Source organism: Phlebotomus papatasi, chromosome 1, assembly GCF_024763615.1.
Source record: "Phlebotomus papatasi isolate M1 chromosome 1, Ppap_2.1, whole genome shotgun sequence".
NCBI lineage: Eukaryota > Metazoa > Arthropoda > Insecta > Diptera > Psychodidae > Phlebotomus > Phlebotomus papatasi.
In genome coordinates this window covers 89,844,285-89,862,967 of record NC_077222.1, presented here as the reverse complement: position 1 = coordinate 89,862,967, position 18,683 = coordinate 89,844,285, and the positions used below count along the sequence as shown (strand labels likewise).

General features: G+C 32.7%; 1 protein-coding gene across 20 annotated transcripts in view; it reads right to left on the bottom strand.

Moving 5' to 3' along the window:
- The window catches only part of LOC129809656 (low-density lipoprotein receptor-like), a 287,351-nt gene that overhangs the window by 16,575 nt on the left and 252,093 nt on the right, over window positions 1-18,683 (bottom strand). For all 20 annotated transcript variants that reach the window (XR_008752661.1, XR_008752660.1, XM_055859662.1 and 17 more), the window contains one exon: window positions 841-968. Coding sequence is in view for 18 of the 20 variants with exons in the window: in XM_055859662.1 (XP_055715637.1) it covers window positions 841-968 (128 nt within the window). In the remaining 2 variants the exon portion in view is untranslated. The remainder of the gene's footprint in view (window positions 1-840; window positions 969-18,683) is intronic.

The following is an 18,683-nucleotide window of genomic DNA, read 5'->3' as shown; positions in this document are numbered from 1 at the left end:
GTGAGTTGAAAGCCAATATAAGGAGCTACTTAAATGTTATTTGGAAATTTAAATAGCAAAATCTTGTGAGAGTTTTTCCACTTGAATTTACAGGGACAAGAAATCAAATACTCGAAAAAAGGTTAAGAACTTCTTTTCCACTTAAGTTGGCAATATCAATTATTGTGAATTTTTTATTGAAGGGAGAAAAAGTATTGCAGGAATGGAAATTATACTTCAAGTAGATTTTCTCCCCCTTTTGCAAAAAAGAAGATAATCCCCTGAAAAATTTCAATACCAGCTGGAAAATGTTTATAGATAGGGATAAAATTCCATTCGACAGTTAAATTATGAGCTTTTGCAGAAATGATGGAAAAGGAAATCTTCCCGGAAATAAGTCATTATTTATCAAAAAGAAAATGAACAATACATGAATTTTCATCAAGAGTACCATTCAGTAAAAAGGGATTTATCTTTCTTCGTCATTTCATCAAACAGCTCTCACAGTTTTCTCCTTTTCTTATCTTCCCGCAGAACTTTTCACAAAGGGCAAAAAAGAGCATCAATCGAAACTCAATATCCCTCTCGGAATGATGCTGGGTAGAAAAAAAAACTATTAAAGAAGCCCATTGAATCGATGATAACTTTTGGCTTTTGGGTGGTAAAGGCGTTAGATACTGTTGTAAACAACTTTTCACCCCATACACCACATTTTTTTTTGACTCAATTGCGGAACGTTAAGCACAGAAAAAAAGCTCCGAGAGCTTTTCAGTGGAAAATATCGTTCTATCAAAATTGAGTAACTTTTTTTTTTGCGCGCGCGACCGAAGGGTTGGTTAGGAAAATGTAAAATATACTCACCATGATGATGAAGCAGAGAAGAAGGGACACAACAATGATTATAATCTCAATAAATCCTGAATTTGCCTCCTCACGTTGCACAGACGGTCCATTTGGTTGTGAACTATTGCCACTGGGACGCATGTTAGCTGCAATGAAAATTTATTGTATACAACCAACGTTTTTATTGAACAATACACACAATGTAGACAGTTTTTGTACAGTCCCCTACAACCCAGTTTAAAAATCACATTCACAAATACTGGGTGATTCATTTTGCAAATCAAAATTTCGAAATCAAAGCTCTATGACAGATTTTTGACAGTTGACTTTAGAAGGATTGAAAAAAAATCTAATTTAAAAGTTAAAGGTTCCTCAGGTACTTGCGCCAATATAAGACCGATTTAAACCTCTAAGGCAAGTGAACAGTTTTCTAATAAAAAAAAATGCATTTTTGACAAAAGTTTGACGTTTCCATCTACAACAGTGCAGACGATTTCCGTCAAAAAACAATTTTTTGATAAAAATTGCTCCCAATGTGTAGTGTAGATGCCTTTGAGGATGTCAAGTAATCTAATAAACCAGTTATCGAAAAGAACGCATAGACCGGCTGCCTATCAGTCGATCACGGTGTGCGATCGGCGCCGATCAGCCGATCTGTCACATCGCAGCGAGCACTAAATGATAACCGATTTCAATTTAGCTGAAAGCATATACATTTTTTACGAACCTTAAAACAACTCTTGGGAGGCAGTACCATTTCCAAATATTTGGTTATCATTTCTTATTCGAGAACTGCTAACCGGTCAGCATATTTTTGCCGATCGACTTAGCAAAAGTATGCTTAAAGCGCTGCTTTTTTCAGCTAACTGTGCTCGCTGTGCATCGTACTTACTTACTAATCCTTGCATACTTCTTACACCGCGGTATAAACAGAAAACGCTGAAATGAATGGGGCCTATAGGGGAACTCTGGCTGAAACGTATCGGGATTTGTAACATAACGCCTTTAGCAAAAAACTATTAGACAATTTTGTTTACTCTTCGTAACGTAATTTGTAAAACCATTTTTTAATACTCCTTTGAACATTACCAAACCAATTTTCAACGCGGTAAATTTAACAAAATTTTACGAATCCTTAGTAGAAAAAGCTTTAAAAAGGCATTGTTTTTTCAGGTAAAATTTTTAAATACTGTCATTGCGGGTGATTATACTAGTGTGTATTTTAATAATAAGCGCGAATAAATGACTACAATTCTAAGGGTAAGATGCACGAGATCTAGAAGATGGCGTGGTCGCTATCACGATTTGACATTTCTGATCGCCATTTTGAATAATTGTCAAAACTTAAACTCGTTTCATTGGGCTGAAATTTTAGTAAATTGTAGCTGATGTCAAGACCTTTTCAGAACATATCTATGTTCCGGTTTAGGCCAAGGAATTACCTAAACCCAGACTTTCAAAGTCTAAAATTTTAAATTAAAAATATCTTTGCAGTCTTTATGATTTAATCTTGAATATCTGGAATTTAAACGAAACGTCTTAAAAAAATTAAACGTAGGGTAAGTGTGCCAAATTTCGGCATAGTTGCATGCAAGAGTCAAAGTCTCAAGTTTGAAATGTAATATTTTAAATACAAATTGATTTTTTTATTCTTTCTTCTGAAAGAGTGTTGCTTGGAACCTTGTAAAGAGTTCACCGTCTTTATTTATTCTAAAATAATTCTCAATACATTTTAAAATGAATAAAAATATAGACATAGCTTTGGTACCCTATTTCGGCCACCTTCATTCTCATAGTTCCTTGCCCTTCGGGAATTCTTCCAATATCTTTTTCACGTCATCTCGTTTGTCATAGCTACATTTTTTGTTATTCTTTTACATTGTATAATCTCTAGAGTACGTAAAATTTAAAGGTTTATGGAAATTCGAGGAACAAAAATGGTGGCCGAAATTACAAGCTGGCCGGAATTAGGCACACTTACCCTAAAGTTCATTTATTTTTTATTATTTCTAATATTGTTTAGATCCTCAAATATTGTGCTGTTATAAGCAAAATATTACATTTCTATTTTCTTTGTTTCCTTTGTTTCAATAAAGGAAGCGCCCTATAGTTCTGTACTCATGAGAGTTTTAAAAATTTTAACTTAGAGCACCTGTATCCAGGCAATCACTTGATCTAGTCGGACTATAAATATATTCTAACATTGCCTTGACATCTGCTAAAAATTTACTAAAACTTCAACTGTATAAGATGAGATTTTTGTTTTGACAGTTGTTCAAAATGGAGTACAAAAACGTAAAATCAAAATGGCGATCACGATATCCAGAAAACCTCGAGCGTTTTATCTTAAGTTCCGATCGTTCCGATATTTGGATAATTTTTCTTAAAATACTTTTCCAATAAAGCTTTAGAAAGATCATCTTATGCCATTTAGTAACATTAAATCTTGCATTTCTATGAAGAAAGTAGTGAAAAAAAAAGTATTTTAATAAAAAAATGTAACGAAACCGAAATGTGTTATACTAGCTAGATAAATTTAGAATATTATATAGGCTATTTACTACTCTGAAACCGCTCATGATAGATCGGATCGGTAGAGACCATCCTTAAGTGCTAGGATTAAAGGACAGGTTACGAACAGTAGGGGGTCAAAGTCACCCACGGAGGATAAGGGCACCCGCATCTACGGTACGCATTTCAAACCTTTGAATACAAAAGGTTCCAATGCAAGATTAAACTAGAACAAGCATAATTATCCTTTAATTTAGAATTAGAATTTCTTTGTTCTCATACTAAATATTTAACTTAAATCTTTAAGATTTGTGTAGTTCAGATTTACCGATATCTCGTTGATTGACTACGTATCCCAGGAGGTATTTTTTAATCCTTTAATTTTTTTGTTGAATATTTACAAAATGAACGACTATTGAAAATTAAATGCTGAACTTTCAATAAAAAATTTCGAATTAAGAAAAATAAAAGGTTTCTTGAAAATAACGTTGGTGCTAGTAAGTTTGGGAATTTATCATTCTATTAAAAAAAAGCTACTGTTTTTTTTATGACTTTAAGAAAAGTTGAAATCTACAGAGTTATCCGTAAAATCAATTTCTGATTTTTAAAATGAATAAAACACATTTGGTAATAAATTTAAAATTTTTCTCGATATATTTCAAAAGTCACCCCATAAAAAAGTTTTATTTGCAAAATGAATCACCCGTTACCTACATATTTTCCAACTGCGAGAAAATTCATTCATGAACTAAAATTTGTCATAATACAATTTTCTCGTATCACGTTGAGAAATTTTTATTGTTTATATATAAAAAAAGAAGAAATAACAAAACCACAATATAAACTTAATAAAATTCAAACAGAAAACAATGCTTGTAAAAACAGAACAAATTCAACTAAACTGAATTACAAAAACACATTACAACTAAAAAAAAAAGTACAACAGAAAATGTGAAAAAGAGTAGAAAATAAATATGAAAAACAAGAAAAAATCAACAAAAAAACAAAGTATTTTAATAACAAATGAAATTTTTCTCTCGTCTCACATTCTCTACTAGAGATTATTAGCTAAATGGGACAAAAGTTGTACTGGAAATTTACACAGTTCGTGTAAAAGTTAACAAATACAACAACCTCGAGGATATAAAAAAAAGGAAAAGGAGGAAAAAAAAACTAAATTGAAAACCACCAAAGTTTCTTCTTTCACGTGGCTACAACACCCTATTTATAGACTAATACAAAAGACAAATAAAATGAAGTGTGGGTGAAAATAAAATACAACTTAGATAGAAGGGAAAAAAAGCTCAACAATACATTTGGCTCTTCCTTGAGGGGAGGAAACGGAACAGACAAAATAATTAGTTTTAAAGCACAGAATTTTGGAGTGAAGGTACGCTTGAGGGGGTAGTTTGGAGCTATACACAACAGAGAAAATAATGGGATAGAAAAACACATATCAAATGTATTGTCCACGGTAGCCACACTGTTAGTAAAACCCAGCAGGACACCCCAAAATGAGGTGAATCTCTCTATGAATTCACCTGAAAATTCCCATTTACATCCCATTCTCTCAACAATGTTTGGTCTAGGACCAGAGTTGGGGAAAATTTTATTTTTAATCGAAACTTTCACAGATAATTCTAGGGTGAAAAGCCTCTCGAACTCTATCAAAGTTTTCACAAAATAAAATTCCAAAAATTTATTTCAGGTATCCCTCATAAAACATTGTTCAAAGTAGAAGTGAAAAAAAAAATAATTGGAAGTTTGCCATAAATGCTGAAAATCTCTTTGGTATCAAAAATGTGCTCTGCATGCAGCATTCCTCGCACTTCACATGAATAGTTAATGAGGGAGGATATGTACAGCAAATATTTTGCGGAAAAGTGCAAATTGGCCATTTAGCGCAATTAAAAGAGATTCTTCAGTACTTAAAATATACGAATTTTTCCAATGAAAGAGATAGGCTTTGCGAAAATTACCACTTTTACGAATACCACATCAGAATAGGGGAAAGTACTTTCCCTTCGAACGTTGATACCTTCGAATAATGTGAATTTCTTTTATTTTTCCTGAGAGATTTACACATAGTTTTCACATAATTATCAATAATTGATAATAAGCTAACTAATATTTAATAGAAATTTGTAAATCTCTTATGGTGTCTACACACTAGAAGCAATTTTCGTCAAAAATTGCATTTTTCAAAAAATTCTGACGTTTCTGCTTACAAGGATAGGGGAAATTTTCTTTAAAAAGGCATTTTTTAAAGAAATTTCTATTAGTGTGTAGAGGCCATTAGGAAAATTAAAAAAAAATTCACATTTTTCGAAGACATAAACGTTCGAAGAAAAAGTACTTTCCCCTACCCTTTATTTATGTTTTTCTTGTTCTAGTTTAATTCTTAAATTAAATTCGAATAATGGGCCATTTTCATTGAGAAATTTCTCAAGAAATTTCTTAGAAAATTTTCAACTCCATATGAAAAAAGGGTGCTTTTCTGAGAAAAAAATCAATCTGTTTGAACTTTTTCGCATAAAAGCTTAAAAATAAAAATTGGGAACAGTTTTTTCAGACTGTTCCTATGGGGAACAGCGCCATTCATTGGGTTTCTTCTCATACTTGAATGCCAATGAGTTGTCAGCCGAGCGAATTTCCACTAGAAAAAACTTGTTTTAATTTCACAGTGAAGGTGATGAAATTAAAGTAAATTTGGGTTCTTTTCAGGTGAAAATAGTTCGTGCACTGAGAAAAAAAACGGGGGTGCGATTAACTTTTTTTCCTCATAACAACACTTTTTAGGTGTAAAAATATATCAACATTTTTTAATGTTAATTTTACACCTTTCTAAGAGTAAAAATAACATGTAAAATGGTAACTTTAACCCCTAATACACCTAAAAAGCATAATATTTACACCGATTTCGGATCAATAACACAGGGTAAAATTAACATTTTGCTCAGTGTGCAGTGAGAAAATGTCCCCGTATTGGGGATACGGTATGCCCAGAACTCTGATTTACGGTAAATGTGGGCAAAGTGTTAGAAGTGCGTCTATAAACAGAAACGGTGCTGTTTTAAAGTGGTACAGTAGAACCCCGCTATAGGCCATCGCTCTGTAGTCCACAATTTATCGACCGTTGATTTCAAAACACTGATTTTAACTAAACTGAAACTAAATCAAAACAAACAAATGTCAACGAGATGTTCGCATTCAAAACTGGACTTTTTCGTGAGCTTTCGTGTGAATTCGGAATTACAAAAATCTGAAAATTTTCTCAATGGAAATAGCCCATAAACAGAAAAACTTGAGGTAATGCAATAATATTACTTTTATAATTAGTTTAATCATTAAAAAAGTTTTAATTAAATCATTCGCTAGACTTCCTTTCGTTAGAATCATTTGTTTTTCTTCGTTAAGTTTTTTCTTGCTCTAGACTTTTTTCTTCTAAACTGTAAAGGGATACTTGGATTTTTTTAAGTTTTAATTAAAAACATATTTTGCATTTTCAAATATACTTTCGTTGAATTTTTATCCTCAATATAAGATCTGACTTTGATAAGATGTTTCGTCAAGTTTTTTTTTAAATTCACATAAGGGATTGTTGCACGAGAAAATTTGTAAGACATCGCGAATTCGGATAGTTTAACTTTGTAGGAAGTTAAGTATTCTTCGTCAAGTTTCACGAAAGGAATTAATTACATAGATTACCGTAGACGCGGGTGATTTTGCACTCCGGGGGATAATTTGTACCCCTGTTCTTCGTAAGATTTGCTTTGATACACTTAAGGATAGTCTCTAAGGACGACAAGGGTACTTAAGAATGGTTTAAAAACCATCGTTAAGTGCAAAAATTAAAGAAAAACTTATTAAAAGCAGGGATTCAAAGTCACCCGTATCTAAGGTAGGGGGAAGTGGACTACCTTTGAATTAGGGCAGCCTTGAAATTGGGCTTTTTTCTCCTATTTTAAAATGAAATTGAGCTTAATTGTAATTTAGCTTCGCAATTGGATTGTGGATCTTAATTATATCATTACAAGATCCATTTTCAATCTGAAATAGAAGAAAAAAGCCCAATTTCAAAGCTTTCCTAATTCAAATGTACCCTACTTCCCTTTACATATTATTTTCAGTAATCTCCACAAGTCAAAGAAAATATTAATTTAAGGTTTCAGGCAACCTTTTTTTAATTTATTAAAAGGTTGTAATTTTGTTATTTTGCTGTGTCGTCAAGTATTCTTCTTTTCAAATACTTTAACAACTTTAATCAACAAATTGTCTTCATTTGGATTCCCCATGAGCTTTCCTATTGTAAGGAAAGAGTTAATAATCTTAATGACTATTTAATTTTGTTGCCAGTTTAACTGTTCTCAAATTATTTTCGTTAAGATTCTTCGTCAAGTCTCTTTCACTTTGAACAAACGTTTAGCAATCTTTAAGAACAAAATCTTTAGCAGTTATCTTACAAGGAATTTCGATATTATAATAAGAGGATAATGTTATGTTGAGAAATCAAATAAGTCACGATCGCTGACACTTGGAAAGTTTCCATACTTAACACTTTCGTTCAGTAATTAATTTCTTCACAAAGCGAGAATATATACTGCCGAATATAATTCTACTTTTTGCTATTAGTGCATAAATATAGTTAATAAAGCTCATTACTCGTTTGACTTTCGTTGAGTTTCCTTCGTCAATATTCTTCGTTAAGTAGTGAAACGTATTTGAAACGTCTAATATTCTTAGTAAAATATTAATTAAACTTATCCACAGTGCATTGTCAATATTTATTTTACAAATTCTTCGTTAAGTCGTGAAGTTGATTAATTAATTACTTTGAATAATTGGCATTTTTCTTTTCAATCCAGTTTCACCATCAAGATCTTTTGTTATATATTTTTTTGTTTTGAAATGCTTTATACATAATTTACCAATCGGGAAGTCTGAGTAGAGAAGTTTGTACCTCAGGGTACTTTCAAGTTTCTTCTTTTGACTCAAATTGTTCTTCCACTTGAAACTAATCCCAGACCAGAACTTTAGAGGATTCGCGTCAAATATAATGTACTTTGGGAACGTGATATAATTTTTTTTTAAACCGAATTTCTTAACAAACTTGTATTTCAATCAGCATCTCTAGACTTTTCCCCAAGCATCGTTCTCCAATTTCATTTCAATTTCTTGCAACTCAGTTAAAAATAATTACTTCTGCACTGCCAACGACCACATTAAATTTACCAACTTAACTCAAGTTACTAATGGAATTTTCTTGGGATAGCTCTCCATTGCTTCTTACAAAAATTTCTTTTGCAGAAAAAGGAGCAAGAACAAACAAATGAAAAAAATGCTTTACCGAAAAAAAAGCAAACGAGGCAAGATGTTTAAAAGAAAATATTTGGCTGAAATCCATTAGAATGAGAAGCACAGAAAAATAACCTCTACACCGGAAGATGAATTGGATGGGAAAAAGATTGAAAAGCACATGGCTATTCAATAGTTTTTCCAATTCTTTAAAGAAGGAAAAGAACATGGTCGAGAAAGTCTCTTAAATTGGAATGCAATGGTGTGAAATGTCTGAAGGCAGGAAGAATCACTTCTACCATTTTTAGCACTAATGCCTTCAACTTCTTGGACAACGCTATGGAAGGTTTTTTTAAAGGTGATTGAGGGATGAGGTGAATAGTGTTTGTGGTGCTTCAGCCAATAATGGCTCCATTGGCTTCGGAGGAAATTATGAGGCCAGAAAGCTATTGAGTCTGAAAGTTTATCCACCTCTTCCCAAACTCAAGTATCCACCAGAATGGAGAAAGGAAGGAAAAATGGCAAAAAAATCGGACAGTGAGGTTGTTATTTTCCAACTCAAGTGGGGCCTTCGATCGATCTAAATAGTCAGCTTGAGGGTTCTTCATTCCAATCCAGAGTCACAGTCACACACACACAAGAGTAATTCAGGGTGGTATCCTGAGAGAGACGCAAACACTCTCAGGACCCACTTAGAAAATCCTTCAGGATTTCCACTTGAAATTTCCTGATGGATATCCCCAAGTCCCCCACAATTTTTATTCTCCACCTCAAACGAGGACAACGAGCAGAATTCATCAAAATTGGTTGAGAAAATTTCTCCTCGGTTATGTAGTTATGTTCAGATACTGGAAATAAAATTCTGCCTAACGAAGCAACTTAACGAAAGTAAACTAGAAAGAAAATTGAATTTATAAATATGACCCATTTCACAGGAGTTTGAGAAACGCATAATTAATACAAGTAAGAGATTGAAAAGGTTATTATTTTACAAATAGGGACTTAACGAAAAATCTTGACGAAGAAGATTGATGAAATAATATTCTTGGGAATCAATGGAAAAAATGATAAGATATAGAGCTTCAAATGGTCTAAATCTCAATTTTTTTCTACTGGCAAAATAAAAGGATCAAATTGATCCAAGTTTGATCATTTTGCAAAAGATGGATCAAATTAACCTGTTCTATTTCTGATAAATGTGCAATCAGAGTTTGAAATTTGATACATTCTTTGCAAAAGGATCAAATTTGAATCAATTTGATACTTTTATTTTTACCAGTGTCTATTGATTCTCAAGAATATTATTTCAAAAATTTTCTTCGTCAAAATTTTTCGTTAGGGTAAAGTGATATAAGTTGGACATAGTGTTACAACGTTGGACAATTCGCCGGTACAAGTTGGACATGGCTGTTTTCTTGATAAATACAGTACAAAATTTGTTTTTAAGCACACGGAACGAAATTATAAAACTCAAGCATTAAAAATATACAAATAAAAATGAAGTACTAAATTTATCAAGACAAAAAGTTCTATCCAAATTGTACCACTATGTGTCCAACTTGTACCACCTTACCCTAAGTCTCTATTTGTGATTTTTTTTCAATCTCTTGCATGTATTAATTTGTGTTTCTCAAACTTCTCTCAAATCCGAGATGCGAATTCTCGGATATTAACATCAGAGTGTTTCTTAAATTTACAACTTGACGAAAGAGCTTAACGAATAAGAAAACTAAGTGAATTTTGATACCGCATAGTATAATCTATTTCACATAACAAAATAATGAAAAATATTGACGATTCGAATATTTTTAAGGATTAAATAACTAAATATATATAACACCACGTGACACTTAACGAAGACAATTCTTTTTATACAATTATTGTAAGTGAGATAATAAAAAAAAAACTAATTTCAATAAGCAAATAGAAAGTCTGTGGTGATTTATAAAAATTCAATACGGGGTAATTCCACTAGTATTCAGGTTTTATTGACTTTAGGAACTTAACGAAACAGCTTAACGAAAGAAAAACAAGTGAATTAACACACTGATACCTCATCAAAAAGGATAATAAAAGACAACAACAAATTTTTTTATAAAATGTATAAACATTGTCAAACATAATTTTATAAAACTTAACGAATATAATAATATTTATGCTTTTCGAAAATCAAGCTTAAATCTTTATATATACTCAATGAAATATCCTGACGAAAAAATGCTGTATAGCATTTAATTTAACATTGAGAAACCTTTTAAAAAATCTTATAATGCTTGGACGACTAAAGCCATAGTGCAGTTGTGATATTTCACAATCCTAGTAAATTTAACGAAAGAACTCAACAAACAAAATAAAGAATCTCAGCTAAAAAACATGTGTAAATTTACATTAAAGTTAAAGACTGTTTTACAAACTCATCAAAAGTTGACAAATAAGTTAACGAAAAACCAATTTTCCTGCAGCTTAATGACATCGCCCAAAGCCATTATGATAATCCATGACAAAAGATAGAACATCTTTCGAAAATAAAATCAATTCAATCAATCTAATTTGATTGGTGAGAACCCTTAAGGGCATTCCTTCCACTGCAATATAATTTGTGGTACTTTTGAGCAAATTCAATTACGACGAATAATGAGGAAATTAATTAGGAATAATTTTAACTTTTACCAAAGTTCAATCTCTCAAAACCACAAATCCCTCTGAGTAATTCTCCATTTTGCACAAAACACAGCCCAGGAAAAGACAGAAATTTCCATCTCATGAGCAAATTAAATAAAATTGCACGCGAGAAAACATACTTTAGCTAGCTGAGTATGTTAAAAAGCTTATGAAACTTCGGAGTAAAACAGTATGAAAATTTTCATAACTTATCAATTTACCAGGTAAATTAAGAACAATGTGAAGTTCCATTGAAAATCTCAGGTGAATATTCTCATGAGATGGCAACGTATTCATAATATGGGGCAAGTACAAGTATAGGGAATAAATGAGGGTGCAGAAAAAAAAGAGCGATATGGGTGAGAAAATGAAGAAAAGGTGACTGAATGACTGGGGGAAAAAGCATTATGGAGCTTTCAATGTTTACACTGTCAACGTCTGGAACGGTTGGTGCTTCAAAAAAGATTTTTTTTAATACTCGATACATACTTAAAGTTAATATGGACATAATTGATTGATATCCAAACAAAATTCAATTTGTCAATATTTTCTTTCAAATAATAATTTAAGTAACTACCATTTAAACATCTTAAAGTGAGAAAATAAGATTCTTTAACAATTTAATAATTCAGAAAACGTCATTAAAAAATTAGTACATTTTATATACACAAAAATATTTCGTAAAATTGTTCGTATTTGTTTGTGAATTCCTATTGGGAACTTACGAAATGCTCGTAAATCTTTTAACTGATTAAAAAGTTCGTAAAAGTTTGTATTTCTCCACAAATATTGTTCGAAACATGATCACTTGACGAGCATTTTTTGTTCTTTTTAAAACATTTATATCCAAATTTACGTAAACATACAGAAAAGTGTTTCTGTCACTTGTTCGTAAAGTTTTATCACGCAAGCGAAACGAATGTTTGTAAGTGAACAAAAATACTCGTAAAATGATCATGCTACAAATAATGTTTGTGAAAAACGTATAATTCGCAAAATGCGTTAGTAGGGGGATGTAGGCATTTTTCGCACCCTGAGAAAAAAAGCGGGTGCGATTAACTTTTCTTCCTCATAACTTAAACACTTTTAGGTGTAAAAATATTTCAACATTTTTAGTGTTAATTTTACACTATTTTAAGGATAGAAATAACATGAAAAAGGATAACTTTAACCCCTAATACACCTAAAAAGCATAATATTTACACCGATTTCGGATCAATAATACTGGGTAAAATTAACATTTCCGGAATGCTATTTTAACTTTTTCGGATTTCTCTCAGTGCACAGAGTGAACCTTCAAACGATGCGAATTTTCTCTTTATTTGCAAAGAGCTGGCTTACCATTTATCATCTCGTCTCATGAGCTTAATAATTATCTATCTTATGGCTAATAAATGACGAACTAGCTCTTTACAAACAAAGAGGAAATTTTCGTTGTTTGAAGGTTCACTCTGTGCGAACCATGCCAACATTTCCCTAATCTTTCAGCGTGAGAAAAATAACAAGGTTTTAACGGTGATGATAAGTAACTAACAATCCTTAATGTGAGCCTGTCCTTAATGTAAACATCATCAGTGAAACTTCAGAGATCAAATTCATTAACGTAACCAGGCATAATTGGTAAATAGGGGGAATCTTTGCAGTTTCGTACAAAAAATTATGTCCAAGTTTGAAGATTTTTTACCGAATGCCACACAATTGATTCGGTTTATAAACAATTGTAAACCACTATGTCAAAATAAATCTCTGGAAATCCTTGGATTTTCCTCTAGAAGAAAATGAAAATTAGCAGCAATTTTTACAAAGCAGCCCCGGTTTTCTCAGCTTCGTACAAAATTTTGTCTACCTACATACGCCTCATTTTCACCGTAAACTCTACATCCGGACACAATAATTTTCACATCAATGTTTAGATGGAACTTTTATCCACTTGCTTTAACCGTTTGTATGAGGTATCAAGTTTTAAAATAATTTTTTATGCTATTTTTCTAAGAGATGTTTTTGTGATACTTGGGAAACCATTTCTTCACTGCATTCTGACGATCAATTAGGTGTGACTCTCTTTCCAGACCTATTGTAATACTCAAATTTTTTTTAATACGTCCAATCTGTCTTACAGAACATATTTTGGATATAATTGATTTCAAAACTGACCAGTCACAAACTTAAATTGAAAGGTGATAAATTCTATTTGAAATCAAGGAAAATATATTGACAAATTGTCAGTTGAATCAGCAACTATGCTAACTGCGTGTGCTTTGTGTCAGCATTCGTTGCAAATACCGCGTAGTGATGTATCGCCTAAAACGAATGCTGACACAAAGCAAACACAGCTAGCAAAGTTGCTGATCCAACTGATGAAATACCAAAAATGCACCGAATTGACAGTGAAAGAATCACAACTACCGAGTAGATTTAGGCTTATTATTAGATTTGACATTATGCAAAATAAAAATATCTGACGAATCTTTATTTTGCTGTGGAAACATTTTCTGTAATTTCCTTCGAGTGTTTCGTGAAAAACGTTTAATATCTCGTTAAGTTTTGTGAACTATTCCAAGGAATCGCTAGATGAGCCAAATATTCCAGCGACTCAAAACAGTATGATATCCCTGAAGGCAATGGTCAATAGTGGACTGATACTTTTACAAAGCTACAAAAGTTCGATTTTTCCGAGCTGCCAAGGTAATAGGGGAGACTGGGGCAAAAAGTAACAAAACGGATATTTTATTTTTTTACAAGCTACCCGAGCGCCCCAGAAATTTCTAATTAGTGCATTTTTATAGGAAATTATGCTGTTCTACAACTTTGTGAAAGTCATTTTCCCTATTTTGTAAGGAAATACATTTATCGAGCTGTTTTCTAAAAGGTAATTTTCTGACAATTCTCAAAAATGCTGGGGCAAATAGTATCGAGCATAAGAAATTATCACATTTTGATTTGCTTTATTACTGGCTTTCGTAATTTAAAAAAAATAGCTAGGTAACATATCTTCATAGGAAATTAATTTCTCTATATCTTTTTAAAATACAGTTTTCTCTACTTGAACGAGAAAATCGCTTTTCAAGGTATTTTAGAAACAAACACACAAGCTTTTTCCAAACAAAAAGCGGTGAGACGCGGAAATGACATTTCTTCTCGCCGTGAGACATCAGAAATTGCTTCGGTCTTTGTTACTTTTTGCTCCATACCTTTTGTTACTTTTTACCCCAAGTGGTCATTTTTAATAAAAGGATTTCTGGAGAAAAGAATCCTTGCAAAATTCTAAAATAGATAGAGGTTTCCTATTCAAAGAATACAAATCATTTAGAAAATATTTACCAGTGCATCAATTTTGGAAAATAAGTAGGTCAAAATTGACATCTGTTGTAAGGAAAACACTTCAAAAATAGAGCTAAAAATTTCAATGTTTTTTATTTTCTGAATTCCTTGTTCGAATTCCAAGAAACTTACGACTTTGAAGAAGGTCTATGGAGACCATCTACGGAAAAAAAATTAAGCCGCTATCTCTTTTATCTTGGAAGATATTGAATTTTTAAATTTTCAATTTGTGACTTTTTGCCCCAGTCTCCCCTAATGTTTGTTAATTATCCGCAAAAACATAATAGCAACCCACTTGGAGCGAAAGATCTTTACTTCAATATTAACCCTGATAAACTCTTACAATTTTAGGCCCATTATTTACTTTCATTTCTTGAACCTAGGGAAAAAGCCTAGGCTCTCAATTTTTTCAGGTAATGTGAATTTCTATGGTCATGGTTCAGATTAATTTAGTAAAATAGAAGTACATTCGTATTTAATGGAGCTGTAATTGTACGAAACTACAAAGATTTCCCCTAATCGAAACGATACCAATTATCTTGTGCAATACACCACTTCCTTAACCCGAGACACTTTCCTTCATTTGGTTACGCTAGTGGATTTGATCTCGGATCCGTCAAAACAAAATTCAAATATATTTTTTCCATTAATGCCAATAAAAATGTCATGTAATGTACCAGGCCTTAAAGAACAAACAAGACAATTTAGCTAGAACACCCACCTTTTTTCAGGTTGACAGTGCATAAAATGTGTTGGGGTAGAAATTATTGTTATGTTGTTTGCAGGGTGAGTGTTAGAAGATGTAAAACTAGATATTGGATAATGTTGATGTAATACGAATGTGCTTGATGGGCGGGAAAATGTTTTTGAGTGCGAAAATTGCGAGAAAGGGATCCCCTACCGCAAAACACGTATTTCCGCGCACACTAAATTTCTGGCATTCTCCCTATATAGCCCCCCCCCCCATCCTAACCCATGCAGGGAAAAGCACAAAAAAAACCGTCGGTTGAAGAAGTCAAAGGCAGAAAAAAAGCGCGAAAAAATTTGCATATTATAGCAATATTATTTCTCTTTACAGCATCATACACAAATACTCGCGAGCAAAACATTCATCCCGCCAAACAATCTCGACTATATATGTGGTGTATGATAAATTTTCTCTCCCCGGAAAATTGTGGCTTGTGCTTGCCTAATAATTATTCCCACAGTGTTATTCAACCACCCCCCAGCCCCTTCATCCAAAAAACATCATCATAGCCCTATTGCTCATCAAATCAACCCTCGACCAACATCCCACGCCCCCCCTACCCCTTGTTTATAGCACAAAACCGAAATAGCTAAAGTTTGGTTTAGGGATAAATTGAAGGATAATATGTGAAAGCCTGTAAAATCGTTAAGAGACGTCACGTACAATCAATTTTGATTAATTAGGACCCAAAACCGACAAATTTGTGGTTTTCCACACACAGAAACGCATCGATCACACCTTCACATTTTGCATTGTCTCTCACTCTCCTGGAGAACAATAAATTTGTGAAAGTGTATCAACACCAATAACACTAAATAACATTGAATAAATATTTCAATTTTGAACTAATTTTGCAAAACACCAATAATTTAGGAGAAGACATTTGAGTTGAGGATAGGAAAAGGGATGTGAGAAATTTCCAAGATACACATTGCAGAACAGATCAAGGGGTGTTTTCGATTCCAGCAACTACTAAAAGTTTGGTGCATAAACACTTCAAATTGAACATTGAAAACTTTAACCGGATCCAATTTACTTTGATCGATTGATTTGTGATGATATAATAAAAGTTTTAGGAAAAATAAATGAAATAAAAAATTTCTATGTAGAATATAGTATATCAACTGCTGAGTAACGTCCATGAAGAAGTTTCTTCTAGTATATTAGTGGCAGTGGTCTCAAAGCCACAAGGGCAACAAGTATGAAAAATTATCCACGCCCCTTCGCATTATATCAGTTAAAAATTAAAAAAAAAAATCAAAAAACAGCCAGGAAACAGCGGCTAATCTCCAAGAAGACTTAAGACCTAGGGCAAGATTTTCGGATACCGTCTTGAAGCAAATTTCCGTTGAGGAATTTGTCATCCTGGGGCATTTATTTGCCGGACAGCAGGGTTAGGTAATTTATTTTCCAACCTTGAATTGAAACTCTCTCAAGGCAATCCCGGGGTTAGCCTACACAAGGGGACATTACTGACTTATACGGACTTCAGACATAAGGCTTAGCCATATGGCTTAACTTCTGTAATTTCTCATCAGTTAAGATTTTTTGGTCGGTCGCTATTTAATGTTTTGAGACCCTCGGGAACTAGGCTAAACCTCTAGTCTGAAGATGGCCTTAGGGCCCAAATAAACTCAGGCTGATCTTAGAATATTTAACCAGTAAAGTTTGTTAGTAAAGGATTAGATAAAGGAAACTTATACAAAGGAACTCTAATCGATGATCCTAAGCCCTAAGTGTACGACAGTTTGAGATAAACCTTTAAGGCCAAATTTTGAAAGGCTAAATATTCTCAGGGATCAGCCTTAGGACCTAAATAGACTCAAGCTGATCCTCGAGAATATCCTGTAAAATTTGGCAGTAAAGGATTAGGTAAAGGAAATTTATGCAAAAGACTTCTAATCGATGATCCTAAGTCATTAGTGTATGACATTTTACGATAAATCTTTACTATCAAATTTTACAAGCTAAATATTTTTGAGGATCAGCCTGAGTCTATTTGGGCCCTTGGGGCCCTTAGTCTATTTAGCTCTTTAGGCCCAGTAGCTCGAAAGAGCCGTTACTAGAGACCATGAAAAATATCCGAGAATCAGTCCAAACAGAGTACGAAATCCCCGGAATTTCTTGAAAATATTCCTACCAGAGCAAGGGAATAGCCTGATCGAATTCGGAGCAGCCTCTTCCTCTACACAGAAAAACATATTTTGTAAAATTGTTCGTAAATGTTTGTGAATTCCTATGTTCGTAAAATGTTCGTCAGACAAACAAAATTTACGAAAACAATTACAAAATTTTACGAACATTTTTTGTGTGTTTACGAACATTTATGAAGAATGTTTGGGAAAAAAAGTACGAACAGTGATAGGCAAGACAAGATAAAACCACGCCAACTAGTCCGATAGTCACGTAAGATGTTTTGCATGGTATGGTTGCCAAGGAATTAGGTAACCAAGGTTTTTAACGAAAAGTTTTGTATCCTTATCTAAAGCTCTTTCCTTAAGCGGTTGCACATCTAGAAGAACACCTAAAATTAGCAGTTTTTTTTGGCAAAAAAAAAACAAACGAGCAGTAAAAACTCAAAATGGGCAGTAAAAATTAAAAATGAGCAGTAAAATATCTAATTATGGTCAGTAAAAAACTTAAATCTTTACAAAAATGGGTCTAATTTATATATTTAACTTTTAAAATTGTTGCAGATATAATTAAAAGCCCTTTATTTTCCTTTTGTCAAAATTTGGACGATAAATATCACTATTTCTTTTGTTGCTGCTTAATTTTAACTTTTTATTATGCTCATTTATATACAATGCCGTTTCGTTGCTACTCAATCGATCAATATGAAATTTTTAAGTGTTAGTACATATGTCTTAAGGATCATAAAAATATTTTTTATTTCAATTTTGATTACAAAGTGACGGCGCAGCAGTATGCGGACTGAGGGTCGATTCTTTTGAGGCGCTCCACAACGAATAATAGAATTGGAGTAATTTTCATCCAATTGACTTGAGCTACTCAGGGGAGATGATCAGATATATTCTTAAGATTTCTAAGATTCTGAACAATTAATTGATTTTATTCTAATATTCTAAACGAAAAATTAATAAACAGGAACTGGACGTCATTAAATATTTATTGTTAAACCATGTGGTTGAACGAAGTTCTGTAAAGAATTTTAGGCCACGCCCCTCAAAGTCTCACCCAGGTTTTATTCGTAAATTGCTTCTTTATTAAGAATAATGAAAGAGGTGCAGCTAATTGTTCTATAAATTCAGTAGACGGATTGGCTACCCCAAGAAATGACACAATATTTCAATTCATTCAATGT